The sequence below is a fragment of the Mustelus asterias genome, chromosome 17 (assembly GCF_964213995.1).
Source record: "Mustelus asterias chromosome 17, sMusAst1.hap1.1, whole genome shotgun sequence".
In the NCBI taxonomy this organism is placed as follows: domain Eukaryota; kingdom Metazoa; phylum Chordata; class Chondrichthyes; order Carcharhiniformes; family Triakidae; genus Mustelus; species Mustelus asterias.
This window is the reverse complement of record NC_135817.1, coordinates 14,691,686-14,706,046: the sequence shown is the minus strand read 5'-3', so window position 1 is coordinate 14,706,046 and position 14,361 is coordinate 14,691,686. Positions and strand designations below refer to the sequence as shown.

General features: G+C 49.8%; 1 protein-coding gene across 3 annotated transcripts in view; it reads right to left on the bottom strand.

Annotated features, from left to right (window-relative positions):
• Positions 1–14,361, bottom strand: part of LOC144506342 (MAP7 domain-containing protein 2-like) — a 93,726-nt gene that overhangs the window by 61,534 nt on the left and 17,831 nt on the right. For all 3 annotated transcript variants that reach the window (XM_078232316.1, XM_078232315.1, XM_078232317.1), the window contains one exon: positions 3,170–3,291. In XM_078232316.1, coding sequence (XP_078088442.1) covers positions 3,170–3,291 — 122 coding nt within the window. The remainder of the gene's footprint in view (positions 1–3,169; positions 3,292–14,361) is intronic.

The following is a 14,361-nucleotide window of genomic DNA, read 5'->3' as shown; positions in this document are numbered from 1 at the left end:
TTGTTTTGGGGCCTGGGCTTGTATGGTCTGTACTTTGCCTATCATAGATGCATCAAGCAAATTGCTGATGCCTTATTTTGGGGCAGAATGAGAGGACATTGCATCACAGGAACCTCTAAAATGTCCCAGTCCCTTTGTTGCTTTCTAGTCTGCCCCATCCAGACTTCCTAACTAAGTGGGTAGTGATTTCACTATCTCAGGAATTTTATTTGATTCATTTTCACAGTAAAGGGATTAAGATTGCTTTTTAACATGTATATAAAGGTAAATTAATACAACTGTAAGTGGAATTCATTGCATAAACTATATACAAAGCAGTCACGGATTCAAGAACCACTCCTGAGAATTGAGCATAAATTCTAAGCTGACCGAGCCAGTATCGAGGGAGGGCAGCTCTGTCAGAGGTGTCTTTTCTCTGATGAGACTGAAGTCCTGTTTGCCATCTCAGGTTGATGTAAAAGATCCCATCTGAAGAAGAGCAGGCAAGTTATCCCCAGTGTCCTAATCAGGTTCCTACTAATATTGCTATAAGTCTGATTAGATGGTTATTATCACAATGCTGTTTGTGGGATCTTGCTGTGCACAAATTGTCAGCTGTGTTTCCTATTTTACAACAGTGACTACAATTGAAATAAGTACTGAAATAAGATGCAAGCTGAAAGGTTGCTAAAGGTCCTTGTCATTTTTGTGGAATCTGGAAATTTGGGAGGAGTTTTCCAAGTGTAGATTCTCATGCCATTTGCAGCTGGAAAGGGGAGGACTGTCAGCAGGAGTGCAGGGGATGAATTTTACATTCCATGATGATGAGCAGGAGTCTGATCTGGGAAGTGTGTGTGCCTTTCAGCAACACCAGATAATACACTGATCAGCCAATTAACTGTTGGCATGTGGCTCTCAGGGTGGTCCATGGAAAGCGGGCTGCTTGCCCCATGGGCCACTGAAGGACCCGAGGAGGCAGATGGTGATCCTAAAGGAGATCACAGACACTTATTTAGAGGGACCCTTAGCATGGAACTGTGTCCACTAAATCATAGAATCATAGAATCCCTATAGTGCAGAAGGAGGTCATTTGGCCCATCGAGTCTGCACCGACCACAATCCCACCCAGGTCCTATTCCCGTAATCCCTCATATTTACCCTGCTAATCCCCCTGTCACTAAGGGGCAATTTAGCATGGCCAGTCAACCTAACATGCACATCTTTGGACTGTGGGAGGAAACTGGAGCACCCAGAGGAAACCCATGCAGACACGGGCAGAATGTGCAAACTCCACACAGACAGTGACCCAAGGCCGGAATCGAATCTGGGTCTCTGGCACAGTGAGGCAGCAGTGCTAACCACTGTGCCACCCCAGCAGTTGGCTGAGGGTTCAATATTGGTAAGAACGGTGGGGAGAAGACCACTGCTCTTTTTGTTGAATAGTGCCACGGCATTGTGTAGCGGGCGGACGGTGGCTCAACATAGCACTTACCCTTCCATACGTGGTCAAATTGTGAGTCTTAATCCTTTGCAAATGATTCCCCACCAGAATGTTAAATGTTGATGAGTGAGCTTTGCCAGTCGATGGCTCGACTTGAAACACTTATTTATATTATGGAACCCATGCAATGGGAAATAAACCATAATCGGCTTGACAGAGCCACAGTTCTGATACTTTGTGACCCACTAGAGCAACATTCCTCATCGTTCTTCTCTGCGGAGGGAGGCAGGTTGTGGAGGGTGGGGGAGAGGGAGGCAGGTTGTGGGGGGTGGGGGGGGGAAGAGGGAGGCAGGTGGTGGGGGGAGAAGGAGGCAGGTTGTGGGGGATGGGGAGAGAGAGGGGCAGGTTCTGGGGAATGGGGGAGAAGGAGGCAGGTGGTGGGGGGTGGGGGGGGAGAGCAAGGCAGGTTGTGGTGGGTGGGGGGAGAAGGAGGCAGGTTGTGGGGGATGGGGAGAGGGAGGCAGGTTGTGGTGGGTGGGGGGAGAGGGAGGCAGGTTGTGGGGGATGGAGAGAGAGAGGGGCAGGTTCTGGGGAATGGGGGAGAAGGAGGCAGGTGGTGGGGGGTTGGGGAGAGGGAGGCAGGTGGTGGGGGGTGGGGAGGACGGGGACAGATTGTGAGTGTTGGGGGGAGAGGGAGGCAGGTGGTGGGGGGGGGAGAGGGGGACAGGTGGTGGGGGGGGTGGGAGGAGGGGGCAGGTTCTGGGTGTTGGGGGGGAGAGGGAGGCAGGTGGCGGGAGATGGGGAGAGAGGGAGGCAGGTTGTGGGGAAGGGGGAGAGGGAGGCAGGTGGTGGGGGGGTGGGGAGGAGGGGGACAGATTGTGGGTGTTGGGGGGAGAGGGAGGCAGGTGGTGGGGGTTGGGGGGGGAGAGGGGGGTAGGTGGTGGGGGGGTGGGAGGAGGGGGCAGGTTCTGGGTGTTGGGGGGGAGAGGGAGGCAGGTGGCGGGAGATGGGGAGAGAGGGAGGCAGGTTGTGGGGAGAGAGGGAGGCAGGTTGTGGGGAAGGGGGAGAGGGAGGCAGGTTGTGGGGGGTTGGGGGAGAGGGAGGCAGGTGGTGGGGAGTGGGGGAGTTGGGGGAGGAAGGCAGGTTGTGGGGGTTGGGGAGGAGAGGGGGGCAGGTGGTGGGAGGGTGAGGAGGAGGGGGGGCAGGTTGTCGGTGTTGGGGGGAGAGGGAGGCAGGTGGCGGGGGGTGGGGGAGAGGGAGGCAGGTTGTGGGGGTTAGGTGGGAGAGGGGTCAGGTGGTGGTGGGGTGGGGGGGTTGGGGATGAGGGGGGGCAGAAACACAATAACCTCCTGCACACTAAACAAAGCCAAATAGGGGCTGGTTTAGAGGCAATGTGTCAAAGTTCTCTGATTAATTTTGGGCTTAAATTCATAAATGTGGAAGCAGATCAGGACTTTATAGACAGACGTCAAACTGTCCATATCAAACATACAGATCTTTGGAGTTTTAAAGAGGCGGAGATTAAAAATATCGGTGAGGTTATTTGCTTAATTTTATTTCAATGAGATCTCGCCTCAATCTTTCCTACTGGGAATATGACAATTAAGAGTAATTTAAGAATAAATCTTTTTTTGTAAATAGCATCACATGGAGTCTTTATTGAGCCCGAGTGTGAGTGATTGCAACAATTTCATTTAACCACACTTAATAAATAAAAGCAGCACACGGTCGAGTTTCAGTGTTCACTACCTGTTGAAGTTCTGAAGCCAGGTTTCCCGCTGTCTCTCCAGGTGGGCTGGTGAGAGCCGCTACATTCAGTCTGTCTCCATTCGGACTGAGCGCAAACTTGGTCTTGTGGGGGCTACTCGTGACTAGATAAGGGCAGAGAAGGGACACTGAAGAGTTAAAGTGGCAGGAAAAAGAGCAGAAGAGAATATTGAACAAGGAGGAAAGAAATGCAGATTTGCGTTAGGATAGGTTTATTGGATAAAACAAATAAAAATGAGCTGCCCTCCACAAGTGTGCGTATCCGGTATCACAAGGTTGAACACATTTCTTTAGCAGTGTTTTGATGGAGTCAATTAATCTTGGTTAGGCTACCCTTAAGGCATGTTGAATAATTCCGGTCTCCATATTATATCAACATGAATATTGACTGAGGATGACCTGATCGAGGGCTTTAGAATTACGAGGAGAAATTTCCTCACCCAGAGAGTGGTGAGCCTGTGGAACTCACCACCACAGAGAGAAATTGAGACCAAAGCATTGCATGTTTTCAAGAAGTTAGATACAGCACTTGAGGCGGAGGGGATCAAAGCATATGGGAATGGGTTACTGAATTTGATGATCAGCCATGATCATAATGAATGACAGAGCAGACTTGAAGGGCTGAATGGCCTACGCCTGCTCCTATTTTCTATATTTCGATGAAAGAGTAGGGGAGATACAGACAAAGACTTGTAGGGACCATCAATATGAAATAGTCACCAAGAAATCTAGTCAGAAATCCTGGAGAAATTTCTTTACCAAAAGAGCGATAAGAAAGTGGAACGTCCCACCGAAATAGAGTAGTCGTAGAGTCACGGAATGGTGACGGAAGAATGGTGGCGATTGGGCCCATCATGTCCATGATGGTCCTGAGGAAGAATAACGCCACTCCCCTGTCCAACTTTGTCTGTTCCATTCCCCTGTACCCACCCCTCCCCACAAACCCTCTCCACTCCTCAAGGGTTAAATAGCATTGGTGGTTTTAAGGGAAAGCTAAATGAACATAAGAGACTGAATAATAGAGGGGATAGACTGTATGACCAAATATCAAAGGTTAGGAATCCTGCAGCGAGTAACTCACCTCCTGACTCCACAAAGCCTGTCCACCATCTTCAAGGCAGAAGTCAGGAATGTGATGGAATTCTTCCCACTTGCCTGGATGAGTGCAGCTCTGACAGCACTCAAGACGCTCAACAACATCCAGGACAAAGCAGCCCACTTGATTGCCATCACACCCACAAACAGTAACTTCCTCCACCAATGACAAACAGTGGCAGCAATGTGTACCATCTACAAGATGCACTGCAGGAACTCATCAAGGCTCCGTAGACAGCACCTTCCAAACCCCAACCACTGCCATTTTGTATAAACTTGTCAAAGGTACAGCTACAGGCTGGATGTGGCCCTGTAAAGCCTCTCTACGTGCCCCCCAAAGGCAATTTCCAAGATTCCTGTCAACTTCTGAGTTCCAATGCAAGATTCCATTTGGAGCTGTTCTTCCAATCACAGGCTGCTTCCCACCCAGATTTGAGAGAGTGGGTTAGCGAGAGAGTGGATTTAAGGGAGGGGATTTGGGAGAGAGAGCAGATTTAAGGGAGTGGGTTAGGGATAGAGTGGATTTAAGGGAGTGGGTTAGGGAGAGAGAGTGGATTAAAGGGAATGAGTCAGAGAGAGAGAAAGTGGATTTAAGGGAGTGGGTTAGGGAGAGAGAGTGGATTAAAGGGAATGAGTCAGAGAGAGAGAAAGTGGATTTAAGGGAGTGGGTTAGGGAGAGAGAGTGGATTAAAGGGAATGAGTCAGAGAGAGAGAAAGTGGATTTAAGGGAATGGATTAGAGAGAGAGAGTGGATTTAAGGGTGTGGGTTAGAGAGAGAGTGGATTCAAGGAATTGGGTTAGAGAGAGAATGGATTTAAGGGAATGGATTAGAGAGAGTGGATTTAAGGAAATGGGTTAGAGAGAGAGTGGATTTAAGGGAATTAGTTAGGGAGAGAGTGGATTTAACTGAGTGGGTTAGAGAGAGAGAATGGATTTAAGGGAGTGGATTAGAGAGAGTGGATTTAAGGGAATGGGTGCTGGTCTGCCCGTTGTATTATGGAGTTGAGCTCAGGGGTGAGCAAGAAGGGTATAGACTGGGCGCCCTCTCCATTTTATGTGCCCCCCTTCGCCCGCAGGAAACATACATGCTGGGGACACAAAAAACTCAGCCCAAGAAATCGAAGGATAGATCGATATGATGGGATGAAGGAAGGTGGGATGAGGCTCATAAGGAGGGTAATCCTGTTCTCCTGGGTGGCCGGTTTCTGCGCTTTGAAATTCAATGTGATTTTCCGTAGCTATTCTGTGAATACCATACACCATGGAATCACCTTCAATGTCTGTGCTGATCTTTCATCACTCAACTGCGATAGATTTCCCTCCTATTCAAATCTAGATGGCTGCCTTCATTTTTTAATCTGTGCCCAGCAGGCCACATTCTAAGTTAGTCGAGGGCACTTTGAAGCATATCAGGTACCCTCTTCCTCCAGCTACCATCATGACTCATAACCTTTATTTGCTGATTTTAATCTGGATCTTAGAGAGAGCAGAATACAAGAATGCAGCCCCTGTCTGACTGCCTGCAAATTGACAAAACCTCCAAAGGGTCCTGCAGTTCAAGTTTAGGTGCTGTAGCAACAACCCAGAATTGGCTTGAGTGCTGCCTCTGATAGTGAGCATCCCAAATTAGATATTTCCACTTCTGAATGGGCTATTTTTGTGTCACATCGTGCTGGCAGTGTGAGCTGATAACGGGTAGAGGGGGGAACGGGGCATCTGGGAATGTATTGACTGGCACGGGATCAAGAGTCACCTTAGCAATGGGATTAAAGGATTGAGAGAGAAAAGAAAGGAATTATGGAGAGTAAATAGGATAAATTATAATCAAACTTGAAAAGAGAAAGAAAAATAAAGGAAGATTGGATTGGAGTAAAAATGGCAGAAGAGAAATAATAAAACATTCTGAGTGCGAGCCAATAACAGAATAATGGTAACTGATTAAACTCTATTATTTTCCCATAAATTCTAGGTCGCTCATTTTATTGACTGACTCAGAATTGACTGACTTTTACTGCACAGGATGCTGTGAATGTTCAGAGTTCCTGTCCCAGCTGACTCCGATTCACCAGAGGGTCTGATCTATTCAGCTGAAAAGTATTTGATGAATGTATGAAAAAGGCCCAAGTGTTTCAGGTATATCGCCTTATGTTTGACCTTTTTTCTACAGTTATCTCAACCTGGTTCACTCCGGGGAGCGCAGCGCTCCACTCCGGGAAGAGTCTCTGTCCACTCCAGGGGACAGTTTCGGTCCACTCCGGGGGAGTGCAGCGCTCCACTCCGGGAAGAGTCTCCGTCCACTCCGGGGGGAGTCTCAGTCGACTCCAGGAAGAGTCTCGGTCCACTCCGGGGGGAGAGTCTCGGTCCACTCCGGGGAGAGTCTCGGTCCACTCCGGGGAGAGAGTCTCGGTTCACTCCGGGGAGAGAGTCTCGGTTCACTCCGGGGGGAGAGTCTCGGTCCACTCCGGGGGGAGAGTCTCGGTTCACTCCGGGGGGAGAGTCTCGGTTCACTCCGGGAGAAGAGTCTCAGTCCACTCCGAGAGAGAGTCTCAGTCCACTCCGAGAGAGAGTCTCAGTCCACTCCGAGAGAGAGTCTCGGTCCACTCCGGGGGGAGAGTCTCGGTCCACTCCGGGGGGAGAGTCTCGGTTCACTCCGGGGGGAGAGTCTCGGTTCACTCCGGGAGAAGAGTCTCAGTCCACTCCGAGAGAGAGTCTCAGTCCACTCCGAGAGAGAGTCTCAGTCCACTCCGAGAGAGAGTCTCAGTCCACTCCGGGGGGAGAGTCTCGGTCCACTCCGGGGGGAGAGTCTCGGTCCACTCCGGGGGGAGAGTCTCGGTCCACTCCGGGGGGAGAGTCTCGGTTCACTCCGGGGGGAGAGTCTCGGTTCACTCCGGGGAGAGTCTCAGTCCACTCCGGGGAGAGTCTCGGTTCACTCCGGGGGGGCAGTCTCAGTCCACTCCGAGAGAGAGTCTCAGTCCACTCCGGGGAGAGTCTCAGTCCACTCCGAGAGAGAGTCTCAGTCCACTCCGGGGAGAGTCTCGGTCCACTCCGAGAGAGAGTCTCGGTTCACTCTGGAGAGAGTCTTGGTTCACTCCGGGGGGAGAGTCTCAGTCCACTCCGAGAGAGAGTCTCGGTCCACTCCGAGAGAGAGTCTCGATCCACTCCGAGAGAGAGTCTCGGTTCACTCCGGGGAGAGTCTCAGTCCACTCCGAGAGAGAGTCTCAGTCCACTCCGGGGAGAGTCTCAGTCCACTCCGAGAGAGAGTCTCAGTCCACTCCGAGAGAGAGTCTCAGTCCACTCCGGGGAGAGAGTCTCAGTCCACTCCGAGAGAGAGTCTCAGTCCACTCCGGGGAGAGTCTCGGTCCACTCCGAGAGAGAGTCTCGGTCCACTCCGGGGAGAGTCTCAGTCCACTCCGAGAGAGAGTCTCAGTCCACTCCGAGAGAGAGTCTCGGTCCACTCCGAGAGAGAGTCTCAGTCCACTCCGAGAGAGAGTCTCAGTCCACTCCGAGAGAGAGTCTCAATCCACTCCGAGAGAGAGTCTCAGTCCACTCCGGGGAGAGTCTCAGTCCACTCCGGGGAGAGTCTCAGTCCACTCCAGGGGGAGAGTCTCAGTCCACTCCGAGAGAGAGTCTCAGTCCACTCCGGGGGCAGTCTCAGTCCACTCCGGGGAGAGTCTCAGTCCACTCCAGGGGGAGAGTCTCAGTCCACTCCGAGAGAGAGTCTCAGTCCACTCCGAGAGAGAGTCTCAGTCCACTCCGAGAGAGAGTCTCGGTCCACTCCGAGAGAGAGTCTCCGTCCACTCCGAGAGAGAGTCTCCGTCCACTCCGAGAGAGAGTCTCAGTCCACTCCAAGAGAGAGTCTCAGTCCACTCCGGGGAGAGTCTCGGTTCACTCCGAGAGAGAGTCTCAGTCCACTCCGGGGAGAGTCTCCGTCCACTCCGGGGAGAGTCTCAGTCCACTCCGAGAGAGAGTCTCGGTCCACTCCGAGAGAGAGTCTCCGTCCACTCCGGGGGCAGTCTCAATCCACTCCGGGGAGAGTCTCAGTCCACTCCGGGGAGAGTCTCAGTCCACTCCGAGAGAGAGTCTCGGTTCACTCCGAGAGAGAGTCTCCGTCCACTCCGGGGAGAGTCTCAGTTCACTCCGAGAGAGAGTCTCGGTCCACTCCGAGAGAGAGTCTCGGTCCACTCCGGGAGAGAGTCTCGGTCCACTCCGGGAGAGAGTCTCGGTCCACTCCGAGAGAGAGTCTCCGTCCACTCCGAGAGAGAGTCTCCGTCCACTCCGGGGGCAGTCTCAGTCCACTCCGGGGAGAGTCTCAGTCCACTCCGAGAGAGAGTCTCCGTCCACTCCGGGGAGAGTCTCAGTTCACTCCGAGAGAGAGTCTCGGTCCACTCCGAGAGAGAGTCTCGGTCCACTCCGAGAGAGAGTCTCGGTCCGCTCTGGAGAGAGTCTCGGTCCGCTCCGAGAGAGAGTCTCAGTTCACTCCGAGAGAGAGTCTCGGTCCGCTCCGAGAGAGAGTCTCGGTCCGCTCTGGAGAGAGTCTCGGTTCACTCCGAGAGAGAGTCTCGGTCCGCTCCGAGAGAGAGTCTCAGTTCACTCCGAGAGAGAGTCTCGGTCCACTCCGAGAGAGAGTCTCAGTTCACTCCGAGAGAGAGTCTCGGTCCACTCCGAGAGAGAGTCTCCGTCCACTCCGAGAGAGAGTCTCCGTCCACTCCGGGGGCGGTCTCAGTCCACTCCGGGGAGAGTCTCAGTCCACTCCGAGAGAGAGTCTCGGTCCACTCCGAGAGAGAGTCTCGGTCCGCTCCGAGAGAGAGTCTCGGTCCACTCCGAGAGAGAGTCTCGGTCCGCTCCGAGAGAGAGTCTCGGTCCACTCCGGGGAGAGTCTCGATCCACTCCGAGAGAGAGTCTCGGTCCGCTCTGGGGGCAGTCTCAGTCCACTCCGGGGAGAGTCTCAGTCCACTCCGAGAGAGAGTCTCGGTCCACTCCGAGAGAGAGTCTCGGTCCACTCCGAGAGAGAGTCTCGGTCCACTCCGAGAGAGAGTCTCGGTCCACTCCGAGAGAGAGTCTCAGTCCACTCCGAGAGAGAGTCTCGGTCCACTCCGAGAGAGAGTCTCGGTCCACTCCGAGAGAGAGTCTCGGTCCGCTCCGAGAGAGAGTCTCGGTCCGCTCTGGAGAGAGTCTCGGTCCGCTCTGGAGAGAGAGTCTCGGTTCACTCTGGAGAGAGTCTCGATCCACTCCGAGAGAGAGTCTCGGTTCACTCTGGAGAGAGTCTTGGTTCACTCCGAGAGAGAGTCTCGGTTCACTCCGGGGGGAGAGTCTCGGTCCACTCCGGGAGAGAGTCTCGGTCCACTCCGAGAGAGAGTCTCGGTTCACTCTGGAGAGAGTCTCGGTTCACTCCGAGAGAGAGTCTCGGTTCACTCCGAGAGAGAGTCTCGGTTCACTCTGGAGAGAGTCTCGGTTCACTCCGAGAGAGAGTCTCGGTTCACTCCGGGGAGAGAGTCTCGGTTCACTCCGGGGAGAGAGTCTCGGTTCACTCCGGGGGGAGAGTCTCGGTTCACTCCGGGGGGAGAGTCTCGGTTCACTCCGGGGAGAGAGTCTCGGTTCACTCCGGGGGGAGAGTCTCGGTTCACTCCGGGAGAGAGTCTCGGTTCACTCCGGGGAGAGAGTCTCGGTTCACTCCAGGGGGAGAGTCTCGGTTCACTCCGGGGAGAGTCTCGGTCCACTCCGAGAGAGAGTCTCGGTCCACTCCGAGAGAGAGTCTCGGTCCGCTCTGGGAGTCTTGATCTGAGAGTACCAATTAAATATTTGAAAAACCTTAGTTTTGTTCAATCATTTGCACTTAATTTTGAGAATAAGTCGCTTGTGGTCTCAGAGTAGCAGGAGACCAAAGATCGTCCACTGTGGAAGACATCTTAAGGTGAAAGAAGCAACTCTGGAATCTTCAAGTCTTCACACTGACCACATTTTTACCACCATTTTCCAAGCAGTGTTTTAGTGGGATTTTGCAGCTGCTAACTTTTAATTATAGAGAAGAGGGGAAACCTCCCAGTCTGGTCCCCAAAACATTTTGGAGCAGGAGTAGGCCACTCAGCCCCTCGAGTCTGCTCCACCGGTCAATAAGATCATGGCTGACCTGATTGGAACCTCAACCCACACTCCCCCCATCTCCAACATTCAGCTTACTTTTCATGAATATATTGGGATCGGGAGATAAACACTTCAGAGATGCATCAACCTCTTGGGAGTCCTCTTTGATCAAATATGTATTAGCCGTACCATTCAGCAGTTTTTAAAAAATTAACAATTCATTAAAACATAACAACAAATATCCAGTGACCAAAGGTCATAAAGCAACATTTGAAATGTTCCAGTTTAAATGCGAGAGATTTCCGAGGGAGCAAAGCTGGATCAACGCTCGACGCTCTGACCTTTGAACCTTTTCATTTACCTGAATGAATAACCTGACAAAAGTGAAGTTAAAGAAGAAGATGTCATAGTGAGCAAGCAGTAAATATTCCCCGAGGGGCAACGGTAAAAGCAGCAGTGAGCTGAGACATTCGAACAAAATGAAGTACATGACATCCAGATGAATGAAAAGCCCGAATTATTAAAGAATAAAACTCAAACATGACAGCAAAGCAACATACACTCTTTCATTGTTTAAAAATAATGAGACAATCATGAAATGATTATTTGTTCTTCCTCCATATAAAGTATATATCTCCATATAAAGTATATATCTCCATATAAAGTATATATCTCCATATAAAGTAAGTCATTGACGTACAAAATTCTTCAGGTCTGGGATGAGACGGATGGCACATGAACCCAGTCTTGTCCAACAGAAATCACTAACTTGCCCCAGGTGAAGTCACAGTGAGAGTCACCTGCACTCACTTTAGTAGAAATCACTTCACACAAAATAGATATTTTACAGATGTACATTTACCACACAAACTTCTATCGCCATTCAGTAATCAAGAGAGTGAAGTGGCCACAATGATCCAATAACATTCTGTTTTCCCTCTCACCATCTTACCAAACCATTTGATTTTATTTATTATTGTCACATGTACTAATATGCAGTGAAAAGTATTATTTCTAACGCACTATACAAAGCATACCGTTCATAGAGAAGGAAAAGAGAGAGGACAGAATGTAGTGTTACAGTCATAGCTAGGGTGTAGAGAAAGATCAAGTTAATATAAGGTTGGTCCATTCAAAAGTCTGATGGCAGCAAGGAAGAAGCTGTTCTTGAGTCGGTTGGTAGGTGATCTCAGATTTGTACCTTTTTCCCAACGAAAGAAGGTGGAAAAGAGTATGTCTGAGATGCGTGGGGTCCTTGATTATGCTGGCTGCTTTGCTAAGGCAGCGGGAAGTGTAGACTGAGTCAATGGATGGGAGGCAAAACATACCCAACGATAAAATACACCCATATTTACCATGTGTTGCAAACACATACCCAATGCTGTGTCTATCACTCATTGTTTACTAAGCAGAAATGCTACTAGTCACATCTGGATTTCCAACTGGCCAATTGTGACTGGAGGCTAATGGATTGGGCAATACTTGACAAATCCACAGCTGCCTCGTCCACACATGAGCAGTGTCAACCCATCCAGCTTCTAACCATTCTCCATCTCCAATCCAAGACAAAGCATCCACATGTAAACCAGTGCGTCTCCCAGTGTGACAAACAGGACTCCAGCCACATCCAGCTCTGGCCTGACAGGCCAAATTTAAAAATAGGTAACAGTTTAAAATAAAACACTGGAAGATAAATTTGAACCAAGTTAGTGCCAGGCTTCAGCAACTGTTATCACTGAAATAAAAATTATGCTTACTCAGTAAGCACTAGAAGTACGAGATTAATAAGGACTAGAGGAACAGAAATGTATTTGAGATTAAGGTGAGTATAGTGTTATTTCAACCATAGAACCATAGAATCCCTACAGTGTAGAAGGAGGCCATTCAGCCCATTGGGTCTGTATGTCCCTCCGAATGAGCACTCTACCTAGGCCCAGCCTCCCCCACCCTAACCCTGTATATTTATTATGGCCAATCCACCTAATGCACAAATCTTTGGACACTAAGGGTCAATTTAGCATGGCCAATCCAACTAACCCGCACATCTTTGGACTGTGGGAGGAAACCAGAGCACCCAGAGGAAACCCATGCAGACACGGGGAGAATGTGCAAACTCCACACACAGTCACCTAAGGCCAGAATCGAACCCGGGTCCCTGGCGCTGTGAGGCAGCAGTGCTTACCACTGTGCCACCATGCAGTTTTAAATAATATTGAAACTTGCCATTTTGCTTTTAAATTTTGTAAAGATATACAATGCTGAAATCACCAATTAAATGTTTAAAATACCTTTGCACATAACTGGATATAAATGCTCTTTAATGCCAATGAGTTCACAGGGATGAGGCTATGATATGGGCAATAGCAGCGTAGTAAGTGAATTTGATTCGGCCAGGACTGAGAGACAAATATTCATGTTCACAAACGGCGTTAATGATCTTCCGACAAAATCCCCAACTCCAGCTGTTAGCCATTGGTGTGGAAATTGCAAATCGCTACCTGACATTTGACAGTAACCACAGGGGTGTTGCTGAAGCTGTAGATAATGGTGAGGGTACTTCAGAAGGACCACGGGCCTGGCCAACACTTGAGAAACTCGAGGCCACATTGAGACTATTTCTGTTACAGCAGCTCCCCGATTAGACTATCAACCCTTTATTATGGGACAAGCTAATTCTATTAAACATTTAGTCCAAAAGATTTAAAAAACCCTGTTGAACCTTCCACTGTAACATCAGATAAATAACGATTAATGATTTTAATTATGTCACTGAAGCAATTGGAGTTCTTTTTAAATGATTCGTTGTCCCAACTCTGCAGCACTCCAACTACAAATCTACAGAGAACAATGGATTTACAAGTCAATATCTGTGCTAGCGATGACTGCCAAAGAATTTGAAAGTAATTATTCCGCCCTTGAACTACCCAATTATACAATGTTGATCTTTTATTTATCTGGCTTCCTGCCTCGTTAGTCCTCCACTCATCCTCCACTTCACGTCCAATCCACCTACTGCCCACCTTCCATCTCCCATACAGAGCACCCTTCACTGAGAAAGAGTTGCCAGCTGACATCCTCCACATCAATGGGAGACACAGGAAGTCACTAGCAAGTTCCTTGTGACAAACACCATCTGCCAAATGGCTTTGATCTTCCCCGATGGACGATCCTTGTTAAACGCATTCAGGACAGACCAGGGCTTCTGTGCAGACAACCTCCACTGCTGGGGCCTCTGTACAAATCCCTTGTGCACTTGTGGAGAGACACAAATTTTGTCTTTTAAAAAGCAATTAGACAGTTACATGGATAAGATTGGTATAGAGGGATATGGGCCAAATATGGGCAATTGGGACTAGCTTAGTAGTAAAAACTGGGTCAAAGGGCCTGTTTCCATGCTGTAAACCTCTGTGGCTCTATGACAAACAATGCTACCCATTACTGAAGAGTGTCCCCTCCGCAGACCATAGATCTTCCCCCAAAGATCTGCTGAATGTCAGTGGGCTTATGGTTGGCCTGCCGCATCCCCCTGCTGTGGGTCCCGCCATGATTGGTCTGGAAAATGCCAGCTAAAATGGTGGAATAATCACCTTCAATTCAGCAAATATGGAGGCTATCACTTGGCTTTGGGGAGTTGAACTCATATGAACACACACTTGAAAAAGGAGCAGGAGTAGGCCATTTGGCCTCTCAAGTCTACTCCACCATTTGATAAGATCATGGTTAACGAACTCCACTTTCCTGAATACCTCTTTTAGCATTTGATTCCTTTCTCAATCAAGAATCCAACTCAGCCGTAAAGATATTCAATGACAACTCCACTGCTCTCTAGGAACGAGAACCACAGATTAGTGACCTCAGAGAAATCGTTTCTCCTCATCTCCATTTTAAATTGTGGGCGGCATGGTGGCGCAGTGGTCAGCACTGCTACCTCACAACACCAAGGACCTGGGTTCGATTCCCAGCTTGGGTCACTGTCTGTGCAGAGTCTGCATGTTCTC